Below are 15,966 nucleotides of genomic sequence, written 5' to 3' on the forward strand. Positions count from 1 at the left end.
TACTTTTAGCATAAAAAGTAATAATTTTTCATTGATGACCCAAATAAGAGTTTCATCTCACAAAATACGACCTGTGAGACTGTCTCATACAAGATTTTCTTTCATATAATATTAGTAATTGCAAAAAACATAACTAATCAATTATTTTCTTTTTTCATCATAACTAATTATAACTCATGATTCATGTCATGAGTTATTACTTTTTATGCTAAAAGTTTGTTTTCATCGTGTTCCTTTTATTGTTTGTTTTCATCGGACAATTTAATAATCAGTAAATTTAGAAACTTGGCATTTAGATTTAAGATTACAATTACGTGTACCTTATCGAGCAATTCAATGGATTCCTTAATCGAGGAAACCATAAAATTTGAAGTCACGCTTTCAAATCATGTAAGTCTCGTTGATGTGTTATTGTTAACTGATGTTTATAGAGATTCACTTGAAGTATAAGTATATATTTGAACATAAATACAACAATTGAGAATATGATTTTACCTTTGCATCATTTGAACTTGTTGTTTTGTGCAATTTACATAACTGATTTCATCTGTTGCTTTAATGATTGTTTTGAGACAATTGATACATACTTCATACAATGGTTTTGATATATTTTCAATATCACATATAGTTGTTTAAAAGTAGTAATACATTTCCTCTAAAAAGAATAAAACTTTTATGCATAGTTTGGTACATGGGATAAGAGATGGATAGATAAATAATTCTCTTTATCTCATGTTTGGTACGTTTTTAAAAAAACTCATGATAATGTCATGGGCCCTTGATAAATAATTTTTTAGAAGGATAAATATCCCTAATAGAAGGTGTGATAATTTTAATTTAATGATAAAATACACTACAAATGACTTAATTACCCTCAATTTATAAATGATTTTTTATAAATCTATGCTAGTATGTAGAAATTAAAATCAAATAAATATTTTATTTATTTTTATATATTATGTAATATGATAATTATATAAATGAATTCGAGATAATTATATAAATAATTTTTATAAATCTCAATAAAATTATTAATATCACTCGATTAACCTTAAAAATTGATATTTGACTCGAGTCACAAAATCAATGCCTCAATTATCATATTATATAATATACAAAATTAGGTAAAAATAAATAAATCATGCAAGTACTATCGGCACATGAACAGATAAAAAATATGAACTCAAGCAACAACTTTGAAATTATAAAATTTATTATGATAAAGTTAATTTTGTCATGACAATATAATGTATAAATTTAATCACTCTTATTAAAATCATACCAAACATTAAATATAATATTCTACATCTTATTTATCTTTAACTTATCCTTATATTATATATCACATGTTTATCCTATCATGTGTACCAAACTATGCCTTAATGTTTATACGGATGACATGAATTCGTTTACGTGAACACTTTCACGTATGTTTTCCATAGTTAATGTACTTTTAAATATTTTTTCCTAGATAAAGTAAATTACTCGGGAAAGTATGTATAATATCAAAGGTAGAGTTCGTCGTGAGATGAAAATGATCAAGAATATAGATGCTTTAAGTTGAAGTCATAGAAACTTTTTATGACACAAAGTCAGATTAATATCTGGCATTGGAACTTGGCCAGTTTAATTTTCTTATTTGATATTGTTAAGATTGGAACTTGGACCTAACTCAACCCCAAAAGCTAGCTCAAGGGGGGAGGATTGTTCAAGCCAATATATGCCACTCAAAGGTTATTTATCCAACCGATGTGGGACAATTAACAGATATTGATTGATATTGGCCGAAACTGAGATACTATTTTTTAAGTTGAAATATGAAATCATATAAATCATTCTTCTTCTACACTTGAAGGGAAAAAAAGATAGGAAGTAGATAGAGTAAGCCAATGTTTTGATGATAAATCACAAGAGACCTATTCTTTTTTTTTTTAATGTAAAATTGGTTTTTTAAAAATAATAGTCACCGATTGTGACAAAATATTTTGAGTTTTTTGTTTTGTTTTGTTTAAGTTTGGCCCTCCTAAATAAATTAATGTTTACCGCTAATCATATGTCAGCTGTAATTAAAGAACGCTGTCGGTCCACGATGAAGCAGAGTCGGTAGGTTGTTGGCCAAATTTATTGGGCCTCATATTCTAATGGGCTTTGATAACAATCCAACTTTAATGACTTTTGGGAAATTGGGCTTCTCCTTTTAGTTTAAGCTAAACATGTGAGTCTAAAGAAAATTAATTAAAGTACGAGAAAATGGAAGAGAAGCGTTTAAACTATAACATTAATCAAATAAAAGGGGATTTTTTTTTAAAAAAAAATTGAATTAAGTACAATGATTTTCCTAATGATATAATTAAATTAATGAAAAAATGGATAGCTTTCGTTTAATGTATATAACGCCGTTTTGTGACAAAGTGTGTATATGTATATAAACACTATTTTTCAGAAGAAGTTTCATACGGTTCAATTAATTAACGCCGTCTTGTGAAAATTTTATTTTATTAGAAATATTTTGTTTCAAAATTCTCAAATATTCTCAAATTACACAATTACGAAGGTTTATATAATTGTTTAAAAATTATTAGTCATATCATTAAAAAATTATCATTTTTATTTTTGGAAAATTAGTAATCTTCGGTCCCAAATATAAAATTTATTACAAAATTATCTATATATATATATATATATATATATATATATATATATATATATATATCAACCAAGCTTGTTTTGTGCCTACTTCTCATGCATAAACCCCGGATTTTTGTTTCCTCACTAGCTACCATCTGCATTCCATAATACATTATAATAATAAAATACAAAAAAATAAAATGATATTATAATTGAAATTTAAATTTGGTACGTGCCACAAGATCTAGTAAATAACGTCCCAAATTGATCATCATTCCAAGAATATCCCTGTAAATTTTTTTAAGCTGGAAGTATATATAGTTGAAACCATCTAAATAAAAATAACTTTATATAATTTTGAATATATTGCTAAAAACCATATAATATTATGCTTAGATATGATCATTTTTTAATTTGAATTAATGATTTAAACGCACCTCTTTAGTTTACTTAGTGATTTGGTATATTTAAGGAGGTTATTATCTGCGACGATTAACATAACATTAATTATTGATAGTCAGTGTATCAAACTAGAACTGGCTTTCTAATTTAACATATTTAAAAAACGATCACACCAACAAAAACCCGCCGAGTTTCGACCGGATTTGGATCATCTGCGGTAGTTGAAACGTACATCAGTTGATGTTGTGCACTTTATATACAAGATGTTCAGTTGATCATCTGATGAAACTCACAAAGTGAGATAAATTTAAAAATTGTCAGGCGAAACAAAATCATCTCGTGTAAAAGAGCACGACACCGGTGTTATGTGTTCAACCACAACAGATGATTCAAATCAGTGTCGATCAATTGTTAATGTTACACTAGCTAAATGTGTCATGAGATTTTTTTTTTGCATTATATATAGACATATATTAATCATAGCCAGAGGGCGTAGAGAACCCACACGTACAAATTACAATTAATATTGCTTGGTGAAAGTGGAAGCCAAAACTTAGGTGCCGCACCATCCAATTGGTGCTCAAAGCATCAACCGTAGTTGAATTCCCATTATAAAAGAGAAACAAGTATAAGAAATTAAAGGGACAGAGCCAAAACAAGAAAGGCGATGATTCATATGTTATCGGACGATACATACAATATTTGTCATTGCTATATCTACCGACGTTAATCCATTCCCCTTTTCACTCACATATATATATTATACTTCTCACCCCCACACTGATCATCAATCCTCAGCTTGGAACGATGGTTAGTATGTTAGTGTGTATATTTCTGTATGTATAGTTCAGCTTCATTCATTCATCTTGTTGATTAACAGGGGGAAGAAGACGCTGAGCAAGTTTACAACCCATTGAAAATCAAAGGCAAAGGAGGATTTAAAGCCACTTCTTTCATATATGGTCAGCAAAACTTTGTATTGTTCCACTGATTAGTTGATTTTATATGCGATTTCGAGACGATGATCCGAAATAACATGTATGATATGTATATGTTGTGTAGCTTTGTTGGCATTGGAGAACATGGGGTTTGTTGCCAACATGGTGAGCTTGGTCATATATTTCTCGTACCGGCTGTGTTTCGATGTGGCGCCCGCGGCCAACACGCTCACAAATCTCATGGGATCGACTTTCTTGCTCTCCATCCTCGGTGGTTTCATCTCCGACACCTATATCAACAGGTTCAAAACCTGTCTCATTTTCGGGACGATTGAAGTCGTGGTAATTAACTAATCCTGCTTAACTAGCTTTTGTTTTTAATTTGTTGTCATGTTGCATAAGGAAAATTCGTTGTTTTAGAGTGCATCCAATAATTGATATCTGACTACAAGGGCACTGTCCGAAATCGTACGTGGGACCTTTTGGGTTTGGAAAAAACGATAAATGCAGTTTAATCTGGTATATATGTTCGAAAAATATTAAGTAACTGCTAAAGAAATTATATATGTACTTATTTTTAAAAGTTTTAATATGTAGCATTATTTATCCGTGCTAATTAAGGTAGTGTTCAAAGAGATAATTGAATGAATTTAATCGAAAAAACTAATCATTTTGTATTTGTTGCAATCACTTTCATTTTACAGTCAAGAAAGCACGCACAACCAATTAAATTCATATTTCTAGACCATTGGGGTGGAGAGGCAAATTCAGATGGGAATTATTTATTCAGAATTTTAGAAATAATAATTTTGTATGTCTCAGTGGTGGAATATTTCTCAATGCACTTCAAATAAAAAGTGCATGTGCATCCATATTTCAGGCTTGCGCAATGATGACATATCAAGCACACAACCCTAACTTGCTACCGAAAGAGCCCTGTTCGAAGGCAGTTAATGGCTTGGAGGGTGGAATGGGCTTTTACTTCTACTCATCACTTTGTTTGCTAGCCGTCGGTGTCGGCGGGGTAAGAGGTGCTCTTCCGGCGCTCGGGGCTGATCAATTCGATGCAAGAGATCCCAAAGAAGCCAAGGGTCTGGCAAGCTACTTCAACTGGCTCATGCTTAGCACTGTTTCTGGTGCACTTCTTGGAGTTACGGTCATTGTTTGGATTGCTACAAACCCGAATAACAAGAACTGGTGGATCGGTTTTCTTATTACGACAACCGGGGCGTTTCTTGGTTACACTTGTCTTGCGTTTGGAAGTCCTTTTTACCGTATTCAAGTCCCCGGAGGTAGCCCACTTGTCAGAATCGCTGAGGTAATTAAATATAACGTTCCTTTCAGCGACCATATAAATAATAAAAGAATAGTGGATTGATTATATTTCTGCCACGTACAGGTTATAGTTGTGGCTACGAAAAATCGAGGTTTGTCGCCTCCGGAGAGCCATAGTGAATTGTATGAAATCAACGAAAAGGATGCCGAATTCTCAGAGGCGAAAATTGCTCATACGGAACAATTCAGGTACAGTTATGTCTTAATTCTATACACTTCATCACTTAAACAAGTTTGTCTGTACAATAAAATCAATTTATATATATCATTTTTCCCTTTAGTTACAAGATGATGGGAATTGTACATTTGAAGTCATGATTACACTTAAAAAATGATATTTATGCAGAATAAAATGACATATATGTTTAAGATTTTTTCTTCATGCATGTTGTCTGAACTAGGTGGCTGGACAAAGCTGCAATTCTTCCAGAAAACACAGATCCCCGACAATGGAAAGTTTGCACAGTGACACAAGTAGAAGAAGTTAAAGTTCTAACTAGAATGCTACCAATCATAGGCAGCACTATCATAATGAACACATGCATGGCACAGCTTCAAACCTTCTCTATAGAACAAGGCTACATCATGAACCCCCATCTGGGATCATTCAAAGTTCCCGCGGCATCAATCCCAGCCATCCCCTTACTTTTCATGGTCATTCTCATCCCAATCTACGACCGCGTTTTCGTGCCCTTTGTGCGGAAATTCACCGGGCATCCGTTTGGAATCACTCAGCTTCAACGAGTCGGGGTTGGCCTAGTTCTATCCGCGCTGTCAATGGCAGCAGCAGCATTGATCGAAGTTAAGAGAAAGCATTATTCTTTGAAGAATCCTTTGAAACCCATCAGTCTTTTTTGGCTGTCTTTCCAGTATGGGATCTTTGGGATTGCTGACATGTTTACACTTGTGGGATTGCTCGAATTCTTCTATAAAGAAGCTCCGGCAGGCATGAAAGCTCTCTCGACTTCTTTCACGTGGATTTCTCTCTCTTTCGGGTATTTTCTGAGCAGTATCTTTGTGGAAGTTATCAACTCGGTGACACAGAAAATCACTCCCAGTAGACAAGGATGGTTGCATGGAAAGCTTTTGGATTACAACAACTTGAATCTATTCTACTGGTTTTTGTCAATCTTGAGTGTGCTCAACTTTTTTAACTATCTGTATTGGGCAAATTGGTACAAATACAAAAAAGATGATAAGCTTATTAAGGCTACCACAGACGAGGCGGCGGCACCACAGTCGATGAGCGGTGTACCATTCCTTAAAGCGGCTGCTGCCGGGGAAGATGTGTCCAAGGCTAGCGAAAATGGCGGTGGTCCCACCCCTGGAGCGGCGGAGGTAAGCAAGGAGGGAAACTGATGAAGTTGATGGAAACTCAAAAAAAAAAAAAGAGGTCGAAATTAGTACATTATCGTATTCATAGCCAAATTGTATCTTTGGATTGTAGTTTTGCCCACAATAAGATTGTCAGGAAAAATTTGGAGAAAATGAAAATTTGAATGGTCATTCGTAACGCACGTTTTAATTTACTCCTTAACTTAAAAAATCCTTAATTTGCTTTATATATAATGTCTGAGATTCAGAATTGGCCTAAAGTTTTGAGCTTTTAGATCATCAGCTACTTGATGACTAAATCATGGGAAGTAGTATATTGGACCATTATCAGATTCAATTATACGACAAATTTATATATGTTTCAAACTTTATTTTATTTTATTTTATGGACCACAATTCATAAATTATGAATATAAAATATATATTCAAACCTAGACAATTATACAAATATCTATGCGATTTTTTTTTTTCAAATCCAATCAGAAGTTATAACAAAAGAATCGAGATCTTGACAAAACATCATTTTATTGCGTTGGAATCAAAGTTCGGACTTGCACGTGATCTGTCCGGATTATTTTTAAAGAATCTGAAAATATATTGATCCATATTCTCAATTATTGAATCCATCCAATTATAAATATCGTTGATTAGTATTAGAATACGTAAAATGCCAATTTTTATTCAGTATATATTGTGTCGTGACATTTTTGTCTTTTGTTGAATCATTTATGGTCGTGTGATTATGTCCCGATGGTCAATTTTGGTTCTTCTCCTAAAAAATCATATAATTAAATTCAAATATCATTGTTAAAAATTTTACAATTACAATTACAAATCATATATAAACTAGAGATTTTAGCTCCTTACCATTTGTCCACAAATTTAAAAATTTATCCTAAAAAGTTAATGGTTTATTCTGCCGGATTGCGGTGAGACTAATAAAAGAATCCAATATATTTAATTTGGCCAAAGATCTCTCCATTTCAATTTTGGATTTTGCATAATCCGACAAAATCCGACAACTGTTGGCGAAGTAATATTTGGCTAATTTAAACTCATACGGTCCCATAATAAAGGTGGCCACTTTCCCATTGACAGCACCTCATTTCCATTTTTATTCATGTATTATTCAAGAAATAATGAATGGTCTTTCGTTTATTGGATAAATTGTTATTGTTGTTGGAATTATCACTATATTTTCTGATATTTTGGTATTTTTTTGATTTTTCTTCAAGGACTTCCACTCACTGTTGACAGATAATCACTGGTGTGAAATTTATCATTCTTCGCTATTTGTTTCCTTTTTTTTTTCTTGAGGAAAGAGAGTGATTTTTTCATTTTTAGTAAGCTTAAATTTGAAGGGATCTTTTCTTTTTTCGTTCACAAATCATTCAACCATGGCTAGCGAGACTGCTGTTACGGATCATTCTTCTGAGGTATTTTCTTTTGCTTGTTACTTTCTTGATTCTGCGGTTGATTCTGAAGTAAATGTGTCCATTTTTCGTGATTACTTTTTTGAGTATATCTGGGATCTACTTGGTCTTTGGGCATTTGGATACATGATTCAAGTAGCAAAACTTATAGTCTTTGCTGATGTAAATTTCTTGAATTCACACATGTTCGTGAAGTTCATAGCAGAACTGAAACTGCTTTTTTCCCCTGTTTTTCACCGCACGAAACTGGAAAAATGAAAGATAGAAGCTCGTTTTCTGAATTTCAAGAATTTTGAGTTCTGAGTTATCTAGTTCCGACAGAAGAAATCTCATCAAGAATCGAATTTTTGGCAAAATTCTATTGATGAAAAAAGGTGGTAAAGTTAAGTAGTCCAGTAATAAAATTATTTATATTATATGCATAAGATTGGAGTACTTCATACGTCTTATTTATGAATTTAAAAACAGCATTAGATATATAGAAATGATATCTTTCTTATTGCCGGGATCTGTTATAATTTGTTTTACTGCAGGTTGTTGAAAAGGAATTAAAACCGGAGGTGAAAACTTTGGAGCATGTTCAAGTTTGTCCTCCAAAGGAGAGTGTGAATAGCCCAGAACCTGAGGAAGTACCTGCTCATGTTGCCACTTCAGCTGAATCAGGAGCAAAGGTTGAGGAAACCAAAACCAAACCTATTGTGACCGAAAACATAAAGGGAAATGATATTGATGAAAATCCGAAAGCTGAATCAGGAGCAAAGGTTGAAGAACCAGAGCAAAAGAATGAAAATACGCATGTTGAGGTTCCTCCTGATGAAGAGGAAAAGAAAATTGAGGACGCTTCCGATAACAATAATGCAGAAGTGGAGAAAGTACCTCATCCTGAACCAGATGTAAATAGTGTTTCAGAAGAATCCAATTTTGAGAAGGCCGAAGGTGAACCAGAGAAGAAATTAGATACCGAAACTGTTGAAAAACAGAAAGAATCGGAAGCTGAGCCATCTGTGGAGGAAAAGATTGGTGAACCAGAAAAAGTAGTTGAAGTCTCGAAACAATCACCAGCTAAGATAGCTGCTAGAGAATACATAGGTGATGTTGAGGTATTGCCAGACAAAGAAATGGAAGAATCAGAGGCTGAGCTTGCTAAAGTTGAGAAGGCTGAAGAAAAGAAAGATGAACTAGAAAAAATAGTCAATACCGGGGAGCAATCTTTAAATGAGGGCAAAACAGAAGAGAAATTAGACCCCGAAACTGTTGAAAAACAGGAAGAATCGAAAGCTGAGCCATCTGTGGAGGAAAAGCTCTATGAACCAGAAAAAGTAGTTGAAGTCTCGAAACAATTACCTGGTAAGGGAGCTGTTAGAGAATACATAGGTAATGTCGAGGTATTGCCAGATGAGGAAGTGGAAGAATCAGAGGCTGAGCTGGCTAAGGCTGAAGAAAAGAAAGATGAACTAGAAAAAATAATCAATGCTGAGGAGAAAACTTCAATTGAAGGCGAAACAGAAGAGAAATTAGATTACAAAAATGTTGAAAAACAGGAAGAATTGAAAGTTGAACCTGCTGATGGGGAAAAGCTTGGTGAACAAGAAAAAGTAGTTGAAGTCTCGAAACAATTACCAGCTAAGAGAGCTGCTAGAGAATACATAGGTGATGTTGAGGTATTGCCAGATGAAGAACTGGAAGAATCAGAGGCTGAGCTTGCTAAGGTTGAGAAGGCTGAAGAAAAGAAAGATGAACAAGAAAAAACAATCAATGCTGGGGAGCAATCTTCAATTGAGGCCATTGAGAAAAAGGCCGAAAATGTAGACAAAAATCCAGGTGAGAAGGTGGAAGCAATTGAAGAGAAAGAAGTGAAAGGCGCTGAGAGTAAATCTGAAGAAATTTCAGAAACTGAGTCTGTTAAAAAACTAGAGCAATCCAGAGTTGAGGAACAGCCGGAAGAACCGGGTGAAACAGAGCAAGTGCCACAACAATCTTCAGTGAATCCTGTTGAGGAGAAGGTTGAAATTTTGGAGGAATTGCCTGTTAAGGAAGTTATTGTAGAGAAAGAAGTCCCAGTGTCAGAAGCTGAGCCTGCTGAAAAACAGGAGGAATTCAAAGTCCAGTCAGTTGATGAAAAGGTAGACAAACAAACAAAAACAGCTGAACCATCTTCAGTCGAGGCTATTGAGGAAATTGTGGAGAAAACATTACCTGCTAAAGTGGAAGAAACTGCAGTGAAAGAAGAAGATGATTCAGAAACTGAGATTAAACCTGAAGAAATTTCCAAAACCAAGAGTGTTGAACCTGTTGAAAAAATTTCAGTCGATCCCGTGAAGATTGTTGACGACCCAGAACAATCGTCGATCGAGGTGGAGGAACTGCCTGCAAAAGACGTGGAAGCAGATGTAGAGAAAAAAGTGATAGTTCCAGAATCTGAGTTCGAACACAGAGAATTTTCGGATATTGAGCCTTTTGAAAAACCAGAGGAATCAAAAGATGATTTACCCAAGGAAAAGCCAGACGAACCTAAAGAAATAATAGAGGCTGTTGAGGAAAAGGATAAAAGTTTTGAAAAAGTTGTGGAACTACCTGCTAATATAGTAGAACAAATTCAAGAAGCTAAAGACAAGGAAGCCAAGGTTTTAGAAGTTGAGCGTAAACCTGAGGAAATTTCAGAAACGAAGCCCATTGAATCAGTTGAAGAAAAGTCAATCGATCTGGAAAAAATAGTTGATGTTCCAGTATCAGTTCACGAAAAGCTGGGAGAAGCAGAAGAATTGCCTGCTAAAGAGATGGGAGCAATCGAGGACAAAGAACCTGCAGAGACCGTGCCTACTGAAAAATTGGAGGGATCGGAAGTTGCCTCAGTTGAAGAAAAACCAGATGAATCCATAGAAATAGCCGATGTGCAAGAACAATCCCCACCTGATATCGATAAGGACAAGATCGTGAAAGGGGTAAAATTGCCTACCGAAAAGGTGGAGTCAATTTCAGAGAAAGAAAATGAAGTTCCGGAAGCTGAGTTTAAACATGAAGAAATTTCAGGAATCAAGCCTGCTGAAAAACAGGAAGAATCAAAACTTGAATCGGTTGAAGAAAATTTATACGGACCCTCAGAAATAGTCAATGTTCCAGAGCATTTTGTAAAAGAGAGAGTCGAGGAAAAGGTGGGAAGCAAGGAGGAAGTACCTACAAAAGAGTTGGATGCAACTGCAGAGGATGCGGTGAAAGTTTCAGAATATGTGAATAAACCTGAAGAAATCAATGAAACCAAGCCTGTTGAGACCATTGAAGAAAAGCCGGTTGAGCCTGAAAAAATAGTGGATGTTGCAGAGCAATCAACGGAAGAAGCTGTTGAGGAAAAGGTAGAAAAGTTGTCTGCCAAAGAAAGGGAAGCCCCTGTGGAGAAAGAAGCGAATGTTTTAGAGGCTGATCTTAAACCTGGAGAACTTTCGGCACCGAATCCGGAGGAGAAACTTGCTGAACAATCTGAAGTTACAGAACAGCGTGGAGAAAGAGCCAGCAGCTGCCGAGTCTTCAGAGAAAGAAGCAAAAGTTCTAGAAGCTGAGCTTAAACCTGAAGAAATTTCCGATTCCACGCCAGAGGAGAAACTGGTTAAACAATCTGAAGTCACGGAACAACATGAGAAAGAGCCTCCAACTGTAGAGCCTTCGGAGAAAGAAGCAAACGTTTTAGAATCTGAGCTTAAACCTGAAAAAATTTCCGAATCCACGCCAATGGAGAAACTGATTGAACAATCTAAAGTTACAGAACAACATGAGAAAGAGCTCCCAGCTGCTGCACCTTCAGAGAAAGAAGCGAAAGTTTTAGAAGCTGAGCTTAAACCCGGAGAAGTATTTGAATCCACACCGCCGGAGAAACTGGTAAAGCAATCTGAAGTTACAGGGAAACATGAGAGTGAGCTTCCATCTGCTGAGACTTTGGAGAAAGAAGCGAAAGTTATAGAAGCTGAGATAAAACCTGAAGAAATTTCAAATCCACGCCAGAGGAGAAACCGAGAGAACAATCTGAAGTTACAGAACACAGTGAAAAAGAGCCTCCAGCTGCTGAGCCTGTGGAGAAAGAAGCGAACATTTTAGAAGCTGAGCTAACACCTGAAGAAATTTCCGAATCCACACCGAAGGAGAAACATGGTAAAACAATCTGAAGTTACAGAACAAAGTGAGAGAGATGCTCCAGCTTCTGAGCCTGTGGAACTAGGTCATGACGAGGATTTAGCAGAAAAGGTGGATGAAACCAAGTTTTCAAATAAAGAGGAACCGGCTATTCTTGAAACCCAAGTCGAAGAAGTCTCAGAAAAGACTGATGCACCAAATGAACTGAAGGAATCTGTACAGAAATCTCGGGAAATTGATCCCCTACCAGAAAAAAAGTCTTTGACTCAGGGAAAACTGAATTAGAAACTGAAGCCCAAGAAGGAAAAAGTGTTGCTGCCCGAGAGTTGACTGCATGTGAAGAAGCAAAGCCGACTGAGAGTGAAGCTAACAAAAATGTCGAAAATGGAAACACCAAAAATGAAGCAGAGGTTGAGGGGAATGGTGATGAAGAAGCAACAAAAGAAGCTGAGAAATGTGAGGCTGCAACAAAAATAGAAGGCATCGGTCACTCATTTAAAGAGAAGTTGGAGCAAGAGAAACGAGAAGATGAAACAACCAAATCTGACGTTCAGACAGAAACTACCAATGAATCAGAGCATACGGAAGTACCAGCAGATGCGTGTAAAGAAGAAGTTTCGGTGAAGTCTACACATAAGCACTCAAACAACATCATGAAGATGGTTAAACATTCATTAGCGAAGGCAAAGAAAGCCATCGTCGGCAAATCATCACACACAAAAGCACCGGTTCCTGAGATAAAGGGCGACGAGGTTAGTAAATAACGTCTCAATTAAGACGGAAGAAATTTCTACAAGTATCAGAAGTATGATATGGTTTCGATTAATTTTTTGTGTGACTCGTTTTATCAAAAGTGTGATTCTTTTGTCTGATTTCTTATTATACTACTGTTGTAGTGAATATTGTGCAAACTAGGAAGATTTTCTTTGAGATATATTGTTCCCATTGGTTTGTGGTTTGTATATTTGTGCACAAGGATATACAATTTATTGGTTGTTTGATTTATATACAGTTATGTTACTTGTGTTAACAGTGTTGTTTTATTACATGGCATGTAAATTACACATGGTATTTGATTAAGAACGAATCCTCCTAGAAAAGACATTGAAGGGGACATGCCACCTTATTTCAGTGAGGACTTGAAGCATGATTGCAGTACATATAAGTTTATTGATATAATATTTTTTTTTTGCCATTTCTACTGATCAAGAAAGCAAAAACTGAGCCGAGTAGCTAAGGAACATGTGTAATATCCACTCCTGAACAGATTTTGTTGTAGAGTCATTGGTTCTCTTATTCCACTTTTATTGGGATGGAATCATCTTGGTTGGCATGACTTGAAACTACTACTTTTTTTTTAATACAGTAATAACAAGATGGTGATGAGATAAATACAGCACATAATTATTACGCAACAAATGTTCTCAAGGGCCACGCAAGGAGCAGACGTAATCCACAAGCTTGTTTACAAAAGATTATATCAAGTGAAATGTATTTAATATAAATTTTATTCAAAAACATGGATAAAATAGTCAATAATATGTAGCATATACTAAAAAAATCATATACATGCATATATCATTCAAGTTTATATATATCGAAGCTTATAATTGTTTAATTTCTTCTCTACAAGATCTTTTTATGAATGAACAATCTCAAAATCCACTTAAAAAAATTATAGCACTTATTTTTCTTAGTGATATATTATCATAACTAAACTTTGAAATGTTAAATATATAGTAAATTCTTCAATATTGGGATCATATTATTATTAATAAAATAACGTGATCGTATTCAGATATGTGTATATTTGAGTTCAAAACTTCTAAAAAAGAATTTTACAATAGTACTATGATTATAGTGGTTGATATAATTTAATAATTTTGAGTACAATAAAAAAATTAATAAATTAAAAAGAGATAAAATTTCACCTTTTCAGAACATATTTTACGATCATTATTGTCTTAAAAGTCTAGAAAAAGAAAGCATATATTCCTTTTCAATGTTAATTATGTGAGAACAGCTATAATTTTATGCCAATTTTTCTGGACATCTCATATGAACAAATCCCGACAAAATATGAAATTCTAATTCGAAAAACATTGCTTGATGTACTTAAATATAATTAGCATCTCTCTAATTATATTAAAAAAAATCGATAAAATCGAAAATTATCCATATTTTTATCAAATAAATTTGGTCTTGGTCCTGTAAATCAGGTTTATTTTGGCTTCCTGTCATATAATTTTACCTTTCTACTACCATGATGCTGGATAATACTAACACAACACCACATCAGAACTCCGTCAAAATAAAATTAAAAGAAGGAAAAAAAGGAGGACGAATTTTGACTATTTAACGATTAAAACCATTTATTCATAAAAGGTATATAATATAATAGTTAATTATATTGTTAATAAATTTAGTTATAATTTGGGAAGTCTAGAATAAAAAATAAACACAACAAAATTTCCTATTGAAGTTGTTCGGGGAACAAAATGAAAGTGCACATATTTTGGTCGGCAACGTACAATTAATTATTATTACTTGACTCGAATAACAAAAATAAAGGGTAATTTTTTTTTTCTATAGAAGAAGCACATATTCATCTCCTTTTTCAAAATTTTTTTTGTTTTCAGATACAATATTGTATATATATATATATAGTTTTTGGTTAACAAACAGTCAATATCTAGAAATTGGAATCTAATAAAAATATCATTATTTCTAGGTTTAATTAATTAATGTAATAATTTCTCCTCCTGCGTATAAATACGTACACCAGCTCGCTCAGCTGCTTTGTTTCATAAAATTTACGTAATTCTCTCTCGTTTGAGAAATGACGAAAGAAAGTGATAGAAACAAGTGTCTTAAAGTGTATTTAATGGCGATTCTGCTGCCTCCTCTCTGTGTCTTCCGCAGGCATGCTTACAAGGTTTTATTTTAATTTGACGTGCATGATTCATATAATATATTTTATGTATTCAAATTTTAATTTGTGCAGTCCCAGTTCTGGATTTGCCTGCTGTTGACGACCTTGGGTTACATCCCCGGAATTATCTATGCACTCTATATCATCGCTCTATTTAAGTAATTATTATTATTATTATTTTCAATCTCTATTATATTATAATATATATTTATCGTTGGAAATTGCTTTTTTTTTTTTAATATTGGAAATTGCTTTTTTTTTTTAATATTGGAAATTGCATTTGAAATTTAAAGATTAGTTTAATAAGCCATAAAATCGGTCTTATTATCCCATGCATGTAATATTAGCATGTATATACCAAATTTAGTGATTATTAATCATTGGTAAAATTTTTGGAAATTTACAAATGATTTTTTTCCTTCTAGTTTTTTTAAATAATTGAGGAACCATATTCTTTTTTTTTTCCTTTAATGTTTGACAGGTAAAAGAAGCTGATTCGAAAGAGTTAATGGACAATACTGATTGGCTGCTGTTTCTATTCATATAATATTCCCATTCCCATCACTTTGTGTTAAGACCAGAGTTCCCTTTCTCTCTTTCAATAAATATATCTCTGATTTTTACCCATCGTTGTATGTGATAATGTGTAAATTTGATCAATAATACATATTTATAAGGTTGTAATACGGCTTCCACAACTTGGTTTGTAGTTCACTTGACATCAAGTCTTGAGTTTTGGACGATATTTTCGGTTCGAGACTCAATTATGTCAATCTCAGGTTTCAACTCAAAGAATATATATAATTATATATATATATATATATATATATATATATATATA

General features: G+C 33.9%; 2 protein-coding genes and 1 long non-coding RNA gene across 3 annotated transcripts; all 3 read left to right on the forward strand.

The window, feature by feature from the left end:
* Window positions 1-3,671: 3,671 nt before the first annotated feature.
* LOC140842021 (protein NRT1/ PTR FAMILY 4.5-like) lies at window positions 3,672-6,815 on the forward strand. Its single transcript, XM_073209816.1, has 6 exons — window positions 3,672-3,840; window positions 3,911-3,992; window positions 4,093-4,310; window positions 4,849-5,286; window positions 5,368-5,492; window positions 5,705-6,815. Exons 1-6 carry the CDS (start codon window positions 3,838-3,840, stop codon window positions 6,660-6,662), a joined length of 1,824 nt encoding a protein of 607 aa, XP_073065917.1. The 5' UTR covers window positions 3,672-3,837; the 3' UTR covers window positions 6,663-6,815.
* A 980-nt stretch (window positions 6,816-7,795) lies between these two features.
* Window positions 7,796-11,857, forward strand: LOC140842019 (uncharacterized). The gene is made up of 2 exons (XM_073209815.1): window positions 7,796-8,074; window positions 8,605-11,857. Exons 1-2 carry the CDS (start codon window positions 8,036-8,038, stop codon window positions 11,623-11,625), a joined length of 3,060 nt encoding a protein of 1,019 aa, XP_073065916.1. The 5' UTR covers window positions 7,796-8,035; the 3' UTR covers window positions 11,626-11,857.
* A 3,146-nt stretch (window positions 11,858-15,003) lies between these two features.
* On the forward strand, window positions 15,004-15,809 carry LOC140842023 (uncharacterized). The gene is made up of 3 exons (XR_012120303.1): window positions 15,004-15,128; window positions 15,198-15,283; window positions 15,607-15,809. It is a non-coding gene; the product is annotated as an uncharacterized lncRNA (long non-coding RNA).
* The last annotated feature ends 157 nt before the right edge of the window (window positions 15,810-15,966 follow it).

This window comes from Primulina eburnea, chromosome 9 (genome assembly GCF_022965805.1).
Source record: "Primulina eburnea isolate SZY01 chromosome 9, ASM2296580v1, whole genome shotgun sequence".
Classification (NCBI taxonomy): domain Eukaryota; kingdom Viridiplantae; phylum Streptophyta; class Magnoliopsida; order Lamiales; family Gesneriaceae; genus Primulina; species Primulina eburnea.